This window comes from Triturus cristatus, chromosome 11 (assembly GCF_964204655.1).
Source record: "Triturus cristatus chromosome 11, aTriCri1.1, whole genome shotgun sequence".
NCBI lineage: Eukaryota > Metazoa > Chordata > Amphibia > Caudata > Salamandridae > Triturus > Triturus cristatus.
The window spans coordinates 313,403,378-313,415,519 of NC_140594.1; the positions used below are offsets into that span (position 1 = coordinate 313,403,378).

The 12,142-nt window shown below is 42.0% G+C and overlaps 1 protein-coding gene across 2 annotated transcripts in view; it reads right to left on the minus strand.

Moving 5' to 3' along the window:
- The window catches only part of MED13L (mediator complex subunit 13L), a 964,037-nt gene that overhangs the window by 439,229 nt on the left and 512,666 nt on the right, over positions 1–12,142 (minus strand). For both annotated transcript variants that reach the window (XM_085634904.1, XM_085634903.1), the window contains exon 4: positions 6,935–7,018. In XM_085634904.1, coding sequence (XP_085491030.1) covers positions 6,935–7,018 — 84 coding nt within the window. The remainder of the gene's footprint in view (positions 1–6,934; positions 7,019–12,142) is intronic.

Sequence of the window (12,142 nt, forward strand, 5' to 3'; positions counted from 1 at the left end):
AGAGCTTCTGCCTCTGTGTCCCTTAAAGAGCTCCACTGGCTTCCACTACCAGAGAGAATACAGTTCAAATCACTTTGTATTATTTTTAAGGCTCTGCATGGACTGGACCGGCGCCATTGCAAGAAACAGTGGTTTGGTATGCCCCCGCAAGAAGTCTTCGATCCTCTGCAGCTCATCTGGTTAGCACACCCAGAATTAGAACCTCTAGGTTTGGAGGTAGAGCATTTAGCTGTGCGGCCGCCCGTTTATGGAACGAACTCCCGCCCAATCTTAGGCAAACAGAAGAATTCCTGCACTTCATGAAGAAGCTTAAAACCTGGCTCTTCCCGAGGGTGTAATGCGAAACAGTCATCCTCATGGTAAATATGTGCATAAAGAGGAGCTAATGTAACCTCAGCACCAGGACACCTGTGGGGTGATCGTGCGCTTTATAAGTCTACATTACATTGCATTACATTTAATCTTAACTTGGATCCTTTCAACACAGGTAACAGCCTTAGTAGAAATCAGTCAGGGCACCCCTGACAGGAAACCTGAGGTGCTTTTTATTGCACTTTCATGTACCAGCAGGGGTTCCTCATACAGCCTTGTCAAACACTTCCACCTGCACAGAACAGCTATATCTATTACAAGCATGCTATAAACTCCAGAGAATGGTTCAGAAGGAGCCAGGACTTCATGTGCAGCAATGTTAGGAATGGATGAAGAACCAGACCTCACTAGATGAGCATATTGAATTTTAGATGGGCGAAGCTGGACCACTGGCTTGGCCTGAGGTGTCACGAACTAGAGCACAATGTGTAGGGAAGGTTACTAAATACTACGACGGGCATATATATTTCTATTTCTAATCTGTTAAATTAAAGGTAGATTGTTGGAACTGGAGCAGAGTCAATCAGCAAAATATATATACATGAGAGAAGACTCCAGTCCAATAAAAGTTTGTATTTGAACAGAAGCAGAAATTCCCCAGAAATGCCCTAAAATGTACAATTGTAAAAAGAAAGCAAACTGAGGGCTTGCAAGACTTCAGACATTGCCAAACTAAAATGCTTATTAGAATATGTATCAATATCAACTTCTGCTTCTTAACTTGAACTAGTTCTTTTCCATTGGGTACAGTGTTTGGTTCTGGAAGAAGATACGTACTATGGGGAACATGCGTATGAAATGAATCTGACACAGACTTATACATCTTACTTAAGATATGTGATAAATCATTCTGAAGTTTGCCAGAAAGTGCCTATTGCATGATCCCTTCTGTGGTATTCTTTGGTAAAGCAGTCAATCATGCTGCACTACTTTTCCATCTGAACACAACCTGGAGAAGTAAAGTCCTTCTTGATAGGAGGTAACACTGAAGGGTTCGTGCGTTGATAAAACAATAGCACATGCCTTTGCACCTCAATGTTCCTTAGAAAAAATAGAGATGGGGCCCAACCAAAGTTGGAAAGAAGACAAATAGTGTCGCCTTTTTAAAAATACAGAACTCAATAAAAACAGCAAGAAAAAAATGCCATTAAGGGACAACTGCAGAGGTGTAAAAGGAGAGTATTTCCTCTTCTGATTATTAAACAATTGTCCTGTGGAAAAGAAAAATCCGAGTCTCATCAAAATGTTCATTGGAGACTATAATGACTGCGGCTAGAACAAAATGTACCAGAATGTTGAGACGTATATCCAGGACCAGTCCTTTAAAATAAATGTATAGAAGTTATCAGTACTAATCTCACAGCCCATTTGCTCCTCTGCTACCACCTTTTCTTATTGGTTCTTATTTCAATGACCAATGCGTTTTTGTGGCAGAGGTTCAAGGATCTCCAAAAGCTGGGTCTGGCACAATCAATTATATCAACTATGATTTACAAGGCTCAGTCAATACTCCTCTGAAATGCACTTTTAGTAAATCTAGCACAGCATGGCATTTTGTGGTTTCTGATACTGAAGCACACATTCGGGTACTCCCAGAAGAGATGTGCTGAACCTGTGACCCAAGAAGGAATTAAGCTCATCATTGGATTTGAAGACTTTAGCCAAAGACACCTCAACCACGTGGAGCATATTCAATCAAAGGATGCTGCAGGGCTGTTCATGGAAGCTGTGACACCACCTCTCAACACCAGGTGGATTGCATCCGTTTTGAATACGTTGTATGATACCACAGAACCCAAAGCCCTGGAACTTGGTGTTTTTCTCTGCGAGGTGCACAATGTGCTTAGAGGTTCTCCATTCTGAACCAGCAAGAAATACCCCTGTAGGGGAAAATAACTCTCTCACCGCTTCTGATAGGCGCTGGGGATCATGTGACTGCACTCTTTCCCAAAGTCCTCTTACCCAGATGCCAAAGATTCCATCTCTCTACACTATCCTTTTGGTACTAGTCTCTTTTTGAACATCTAAAAAAGAATGTACTGCAGTAACCCAAGTAAACCTCCAGCGCAAAAAACATACGAACTCACGTAAAATTGATTCTCCAGACATGAAATATAGGCTGTTTGTGGAGAAGTCTCTGAGAATTGCTTTCCATGCCCCTAGCATTGCTGAAGCTCAAAATAAACAAAATGCACAAAAGAGGATGGAAGTTTCCTTGATTCAAAATAAATAACATGCATAAAAGACAAAGGAAGACTTTGGCCAATCAGAATTAAAAATGGAAGAATTAACACCCCCACACCACATTTAGATGGTGGAACTCCCAAAAAGAGAAAAGGTGCTGTCTCCAAAAAAAGGAATCTAACAGAGGAGACCATAATAGCCTCTAGCGTGGCAGAGTAAAGAAAAACTGGGTGGGGTTGTTACTTAAGCATGTGTAAAGGGCTATGTTCCCACATGCGGAAAATAAATGCTTGTGAATGAGAGCTCCGTAATTCTTTAAAGTAGCAGCTTTCTGAAGAATATACTGATCCTGCTCATCAGTGCAGGCTATTTCCAAGGCCACTAGAATTTTGGGATTGTGTGTCTGTGGCAATTTTAGCATAATAATCGATTTGCCGGATTTATCATGTAAGCAATCATATGCTGCATAATCTGCAGATTCGAATAGAAAAAGATTTTTGTTTCTAGCACAAACAGTTCAAAAGTTAATAAAAATGCTGCAACAAGCGTTGCCGAGCAGGGGATGGCCCGTTATAAAGCTGGACTGGTCACCTTTCTAGTCTTTACTGCTATATTTGGGTGTTAACCAGGTACTAATGAGGCGCAACTAATGCCCAGACAGTGTTACCAAGTTTAATATTGATGAAATAACGAAGTAATACCACTACAAAATGTACCGCATTATGCCGCATAATTTGCTGTTTCTTGCTGCGTAATTTACTCAACGCTGCCACATAATTTGGCTTTCTCCTGCTGCATATTTCCATTGGTCATGGCTACTCCTTACCCGGATTCCATGCATTGGAACCCAGTTCATTTGATAATAGGGGTGTTTTAGCACTGTATTTAAGTAAATGACACGATATTCAAAGCAAAAGACTGGAAAGAATTCTACACCAAGGCTATTGTGGAAGATCACAGTCAATTCCATCAAACCAGATCTGTGATGCATCTCGAACCAGCCCTCTAAGCTGAGAGAAAACAGGGATGCCATGTTGCGCAAAACAGGTGGGAACCCACTTTAAGAATTATGAGAATCTTGCAACCGTTTGGGTACCCTTAAACATTTGATTATAAATTATCCTTGTCTGGAAATCACAATTTCTAACATTCAAAATGGATGCTGCACTATAAATGAGTTGTCGTTAGTTATTATAAACTAAGCAGGCAATTTCTTAAACCAAGCCATGGCTTTTTGTCAGGCTTCATGAATGAAGCTTTGGATTGCTCGTGCAACCTTCTCAACATACTGATTGAAGTCTAGAACACATTATTCTTAGCACTCAATAAAAACTGCATGCAGTGTTATGCTATATTTGAATCCCAAAAGTGTCACTCGAAGGCCACTAGCAAGTGCTCACTGCCACCTCTGCAATCACAGTTGTGCCTCAACGGAGGCAACATAGGTGCAACAGATACAGAACCGCACGAGGAAAGCTTAAGCTCTGTGATGGCTCTAAAAACAGAGGGCAAAAAAAAACCCTGTCCTATTAACAAAATATGGGCACTTTGAAGGCGCAAATCTAGCTCTCGTGCAGGCTTTTTAACAGTGACTGTTTTTTGTCTCAACCTAGAGAGCGGTCCTAGTAACCAATGAATGTGGGCACGTTAGTTGCGGTTTACTATTTCTGACTTGAATAAAAGTATAAACAGGCAAGACATATTAAAGCCCGCATTTCGCAAACCGCTGTGCTCCCCATCAAGAGGCAGAATGTTGGTGCCTTCCAATGTAAGGCACCAGCGACACAGAGTACATCATCTTCAGGAATACCAGACTGAAGGCGGTCCACCGAAATGCCCGTCGGGTTGTAGCGGTGGAAAGAGAAAGGGAGCGTGGTGTTGACCGGATAATGAGAATCCTAGTATGGCCATAACGGATTTGTACTGCTGCAATCCATTCATAAAAAGGTCTCTTGCAGCCTTGTTGTCTTGTCTATCATGGTGCGCCTAGTTCCCTTCTTGATGACAGCGGTGAACGCAGATGTCAAACCATGGCTTTCCTGTTCTGCCATCGTATTTCACAGCAAATCATTTGTCACGCTAAGAGCAGTTTGTCGGTCTGGGTTGTGTATTCAGTCTACCAACTGCTGTGGACATTCCATTTCGTTCCTTCGGATCGAGCCACAACCTGAGTGTGGGCGGCAGAGGTGGAGTTTAACAAACCTGACCGTCCAAATACTATTCGCACACGAAGGAGGGCGAGATTTTCAAATGTTGAGTTTTGATCGGAGACGGAGGGTGATCAAGGTGGTCTAGGGATGAGTCCATCTCTACAGGCACACCACAGTACGGCAAACAAACCAAGCGCATTCTGTAGGGCAAACTGTTCAGGAACACAATTTGACAGGTTATGCGCTTGAAATTAAATTATGTTATTTATTTAAACCGTTATGTCCCGCTCTTCACCTTCTCCAATCAAACAAGTAACCAATTCTGCCTGCAATTCTTCGAACTCTTTATTCCTGTACTAGCCCTCTCAGAAGCCACCTATTAACAAGTGCCAGGAAATTAAACTTGGCAACTCTACGAAAAGAGCACAGTGAAAAGAAGAGCTACTGTTCACTATCCCCTGTCCATAACTTGTGTAGGCCACTCCAGCCATTAGGGCTGGAGCCATCCAGGCAAGAGAGGTAGGGCAGGGAAGGCAGAAGCAGAAGAACGAAGAAGCATCATTATTGCCAGACCAGTACATACGGGCACATTGGGCAGCAGCCTGGATTATGCCGCACTCAAGCTTGCAGCGCCACCTCCTGGTGTATGATGATATCACTGGTACCACACAAACAGATCTGCCCCTTGCACAAGAGGTCACACGGTCCAAAAAATGTCTGATTCCCTGGGCCTGGAGAATCAACCAGATCGCTTCGATGCCCGTGTACCATTCAATGCAGTACTCATGAGAACACATCTAATTTTGGGTGACTGAAGTCTAGCAACATTAAATAATAAAGGTAGGAATATCTGCATAAAACAACAAAAACTTTACATCTATTTCCTGAATCTAAGCCACATGTGCAGGGTTTATTTATTCTAATTTCTTTTTTATAGTAGTAAAGCAAATGTATGGGCACTCAGACACAATGCCGGACATACTGAACGGTTGGTAAGAATGAAGGTATGCCAATTGCTTGCCTGTCTACAGGCAGTTCTTTAAGTTTACAAACCTTCTGTAGTATGGTATTGCTGCTTCATAAGACTTACGATGTCTTTTAATCATCAGGGCCACAAGAATTATGCGGCGGGAAACACCAAATTATGCAGTAGGGTTGACCAAATTATGCAGCAAAAAAAGCTAAGCTATGTAGCATGATGCGGCACATTTTTTTGATAGTATTCATTCATTATTTTGCAATTTTTACACATGGCAACAGTGGGCAAAGATTATACCCACATTAATGTCTGTTTGACAATTATACACATAAGCAAATGAAAGAAGACCAGTTAACCTTTGAAAGGGGCCTTCCACTGCGCACGGATATGTTGCCACGTTTTAAGTAAGTCTTAATTCGTTTCAGCGACAAACAAATTAATGTTTGTTAAAATCTGCTGATTATGCAGCAGATAATGGATTGTGTGGCAAATGTGGCCAAATCATAACTATCCCAAAAAAGCCTCGGAATCGCAGAATCCCAGTGGCCCTGCGTTTAATAGAGTGGAGCACACTTCATGGAGTTTTGTTTCATATTGTTCCCTACTGAACTCAATACATGTCTTAAAACACACCCAATAAACCGCGACAGCGCTGGTTTGATATGCGCTTACCGTGTGTTTGGCCTTCCACCTAGCCGAAAAGCTCTCGCAAGTTTTAATAAACAATGAGAGATTTGATTGGGGCCACCATACAAAGCGTTAATGTAACATACCTTGCTCCAGTAATGGCTCTGGCATTGGTGCGAATGCTTTAAATATAGCTGGTGACAATTTATCTACTTTTCTACTGATAGCTCCAGCCAGACCAACCACATGAAGTTCACTTCCCTATGCTAACCTGTCCCGTCAAATCCTTGGCAGCTGGACCACCACAGTGATGCAAAACAAAGAAGGAAATCGACCAGCAGGACATAACATCCGCCCAACCATATCAACAGTGTTTAAGCACAAAGAAATAACCCAATGTGTATAATAAGCATGTCATTTTCAGGACCTTTAAAGGCAAGGGAATGTAAATGGGCAAAAAGAGATCAAAAATAAAACGTGAATAAACAAACATCTTTAGGAGTAAAACAAAGTTGCAGGAGATAAAGGCTAATCCACTCTATAAAGCAAATATTCACAGGCCTATTGCCCGCATGCTGTTAGACGCTTCATCTTCCTACAACAGAAAGGAAAGTGTCCTTACCTTTTGTTGATAGTCCCCTCGTCCTTCTCGTAGGGTTTCACAAACCATTTCCCGATCCTCACAAACTTATTATCCATCAGGCACCTGAAAAAAAATAGTTCATACTCGTCAACTGAGATTACCTTTTGCGAGGAAGTTACCCACGTCAGTCATGCAATGACAAGTGCAGTTCCAGAGTGTACCACTTTACTATGTTCAAAACCGCATACACACGAAGTGGTAGCCGACAGCCACACTTTCTGCATCCACTGCAACAGTGGTTACAGCGAAATATTTAAGACTTGCATTAAGGAATGTCAGTTTAAATGTCTTGCTATTCAATTGTTAACAGTCGAGGCATTCCCATTTTCATTGTTAAGTACGTTGAGGCGCACACATTACCCACCTGAGGCACCCATCCCTGTAGCGAAATGTAATGTGCATCAACCTTTTCTTTAGGTCTCGCCTGACCCAGCGCATGCGCTGCTCTGCGAGACATTTAATGTGTGGGCTTTTAAAAGTCCTACCACAAGCTTTTGGCTGGCATAGAGCGTGCGGTTACACGCACAATAACGAGCAGTCGCCATCTGGCTTTCCTCTCGTCATGGTGCGCACGTACCACTCGCCAGCCTGCGTGTTTTTTTAAATTTCCTTTTGAGCACGCACGCGCACACAACTCCCGGTCGCGGCCGCACGTCTTGCCCGCGATCACTTTCGCGCGCACCATTTGCTTGTTGCGCGGCCAATGCTTGTTGTATTTGCATGCAGACGCGGCGCCCGCTTTAGGGACACCGCGCTCAGTTTAAACTTTATTTTTTTACTATAACATTATAAATGCTTGGTATTTGCAATGCGACCATTCGAGCGGTGGCTTGGCTCCATGGCTTTTGATTGTAGAATGCACTAATATTCTGTTCTACAGCGGACAACAAACATTCCGGATTCCCAAGACACATCACATCGCACGACTACAACAAGTCGCTGAATCACTCTGGGTTTTCTCGGTTTTCTCACAGTCTAGCCCAAAGCGTGGTGTCATTTTCCCTGCTGTCTAAGGTGTACTCTCAAGTTGTAAATCGTTTTTTTAGAAGCGTTGCTTGGCGCTCTGGCCCAGTCTGTCAATCCTCCAAGACAGACATACTTCTGAATGTCGCATTCACCCTATTCCCTGAAATGGAAAGTACTAGCTGTATTTAAAGTAGCACCGCTTCCAGTTTTTACATCAAATATCACAGAACAAAATGGAATTGAAATAAAGCACAAGCAGAAAAAGGTTAAACATCGTCAGATCCAAAAATTAGACAGTAAGTTGTTATTCAAAATTCAAAATATCATCTACTGAAAATCAGCCGTTGCATTTCTGAAATCTAGGACTTTTTGCTGGGAAAACAGTGATCGGAGCTGCCATGAAAAGAAAGCACCTGGACTGTTCTTGGGGTCTGCACTGTGAGTCTTCATGCCAAAACATGCGTCTGGTATAACTTTCCCTTTAAGCCCATGGACTTCGTTGTAACCTCTCACCTGAGGTTTAGAGCGAATGGTAGGTGTGCTCATGTGAATGAGGATTGCTCTTTCTTGGTCCGAGGAGGATGGACATGTTCCAATCCTGGTCCTGCAGATCACCTCAACAATCGGTTACAAATTTGAGTGCTGGCTTCTGTTTTGAAATCTATGTTTACTAAAAATGAAAAGCTGATATTTCGGTGCAAACATAGTGGTATGTTTACAAAGATGACCATTCTTTGTACTAGAGAAGTGGGAATGTTTATCCAAAATGAAACCTCTGTACTTCATAACAAAATGTGTGTATTTTCAGAAAGTGTCAGGCTGTTGTTGGAGAACAGTACTTTTGCATTCCTGAACCATGTCTGATATTGAGATTTGCATAATAGTTTGTGCTGGCTTTAAGACAGGTATTGCTGATCTTGGTTCCTTGTTACTAGAGTACAATTTCTGGTCTGGCTTGTAGACTTCAGCTTTTATATTGATAATACTTTTTACAATATTATCACTACCGCTGGCTGAAGCCCAAGTATGTATTAGTGATATACTAAGAGTCCTTTCTGATCCCAAAGGTCTCTGTAAACTTAGCAGTAGCACTGTTGTATGAGCCTCTAAGATTTGCCTAGCTCTCCTTTTCCTGCCCTGCGATTGAGAGTTTGTATAACAGTTATTGTTTAGGTTGAGCCTGGCTAGCGCATGTTCTGCTACAAGGCATGCAGTAGTGGAGTATGACTTTGAAGCCTCGCTCACTCTTCACCCATAATTTTAATTGGCTTGTGTCATTGTCCTACGTAAACGCTGGATTCCGAGTCGTTATTAAGCTTGTTAGTCCCTCCTTGGTACTGCCTTGTCTGCATTTGTTACCTCCCATAATGACTTGACCTTTTACTGGTGTTGTTACATGGTCTGCTTGATAAGTCGGTGAGCACTATTTTCTTTAATGCTCTTCCCCTATTCCACCCATGACAGCGCAGCACCCCCCATCTTTCAGTTTAATAATAATTTATTTATTCGAATTACAGCGTGGTCCGTTTTAACTAAGCAGCTGCGCTTATTTAATATATGGCGCAGTCCGCTTTCACTTTAGTGGCATGTTTATTTAATTATTTAATATACGGCACGGTCCGCTTTCACATTAGAGACCGTGCTTATTTAATTACCAGCGCAGCCGCACTACAGAAGCTTTTGAAATCAATTTTTTTTTTTACCTTTGGTGAAAGTGCCATATGCACTTTCACTTTAATGTTGGCTGCACCCCTTTATTTAGATGCTGCTCACTGTAACCTGAATATGCGAGCAGCATATAAAAAAGGGGGCGCAGCCACCATTAAAGTGCTCTCGCATTTGCGAGAGTTTAAGCTCTAGGCATTAAAAATAACAATGCCTTTTATATGCAAGTTGCTTTTAAAAACATAAAAAAGCACTCACTTACAATGACAGTAGCTTAAACGCTCGAAAATGCGACACCTATTGCATTGAAAATGCTTGTTACAGAAAGCTGTAGCTTCTGATTACAAAATGGAATGTTTTCCCTCTGAACCCATGACATCAGCAAATTATGAAGATGCTAGCAATATCCATGATAAGGCGATCATGCTGAAGATGTGGAAATGTTCACGTGATCATCATGTTATCCTACCGATCTACTACGAAAATCAGCCAATGGCCAAATTCAGATGTTTGCTGAACTGCACCACATGTCGGATCCTGTCCAGGGGACGTTTTCGTCCAGTGAAGGCGACTGAATCAATACTTGAATCTATGTTGTATGTTCTGATGCTGAAAGTGGATGGTGGTTGCTGCTAAAGTCGTGATTATCCTTGATCAGCTAGTGACTTTGTTTTGTGGGAATGCCACTATATTACGCAAGATTCATGTCTTTAGAATCAAAAACTGAACCATGCACGGATATATGATATGCTCCTTTAGGACAGAAAGGTCTGTGGCACCAAAGCCACAGAGCAGTGGTTCCTTCTGTGGACCCCACTTGATCATTACTGTAACCTGGGGACCCCACTTGATCATTACTGGAATCCAATGGCCTCCCCACTGAGTCTTTATCTGCAGGCGAGGACCACAGCTAAGCATTTCCCATGATTTGATCAGCAAAACAGTACACAAAAAACAGCATTTATCAAACAAATACACAAATGCTGAAGTATTGTATTTAATTCACGAGCAAGTAGAAAAAAAATTATTGGGAAAGGTTGGAGCTCTTCTAAATTCAATTTAGGCCACTTACCATCGATACTTTGTGTTTGATGCACTCGCACTGCTCCTACAAATTAATCTGATGATACTTAAAAATATTTCCTCTAATTTCAAATTGCTTCAGATTTGCAGAACATTTATGAATTTTAAATTTTACATTTTGGTTGTTCATTTACATACACTTCTGTTATTATTTCATTTTCTAAGCACTTGCGGACCCCAGATGACTTTTTGCATGCCCCCAAGGGCCTGGACCATAGGTTAGGAAGCACTGCCATAAAGATTTACTCTTGATGTGTGAACTGCGTAAGTGGGCAGACTTAACACCTTTTTTAATCTTTACATTCAGTTTCTGGGAGTATAAATCAGAGCGTATGCGTTTGAATTCAATAGCTACAGTAAGGACTATCAAAGATGAGCGTGGACTACTTCAAACTCAGTTTTATTGATATCTCAAATTTAGGCATGCTATCATGCCCCATCTCAAAGATCCTAGGGATGCCCTTGAGATAAGTCCACTAAAGGCTACTAAACTTACCATGTTCCACTCCCTTCAGTAGGGGAGAATTTCTGCCTGTATAGAACCCTGATCCTCAACTCCCCGGACACTCAACAAGTTTAAAGAAAACTGGGAGGCAGGCATAGGCCACCTCAAGGTTAAGGAATGGACCTTTGCACTTATGACCCCGTGGGAAGCAGCAATCAAGAATACCCTATGCCAGATACATTTCAAGTACTTACACTGGCTTTACCTAACCCCTGAAAGACTGGCATTTCCAGAGAAGCTATGAGCCAGACTATCCAAGATGCTGGGTGGAAATGGGAGACTTTTATCCACACGGTGGCCTGTCCACTCCTTGGGCCCTTTTGGGAGGGGATTTTTAGTACATTCTGTGTCCCAATGAAACGACCAGTTGAACTGAACTCAAAGTTCGCCCTGTTAAATATAGTGGACGATGAAGGCTTCACTAAAGTCAAAAAGACCCTTCTGAGACTAGGGTTAATGCTGGTGAAAAGAGACCCTTCACAGAACGAGAGGAAACAAATACCCCCAGTGTGGCACAATGAAGCGTAGCGTGAACAGATGTCGCATGCTTGGGATCCAGATATGTGAAGCCAGGGAGTGCTGCCAAAAACACAGTCAAATCTGAGGTAGCTGGGAAGAATTCCATGCAGACACGGTAAACGATGGATGTCAAATAAGTTCCGACAATGAACAACACCATCAATGTCATGGTCGCAACACGCACAAATATGCCTGCTATGAAACCACTTGTTAAGTAAACAGACTCTAAGATCCATATGGCATAAGCCAAAAATGCCGTGTGAATCTGCATGCTGGTGATATGTGATCGTTCTATTAAGTTTTACATGCAAACATAAAATAAAGAAATTCATTTAAAAACATTTGAGTGGATGTAGACAGAGACTGAGGTTTGAATGCAGTACAACTTTCTAAATAAACTTAGCAAGATGGGATAATTATTCTTTGCTCTCAGTTTAACCTCTGAGAAG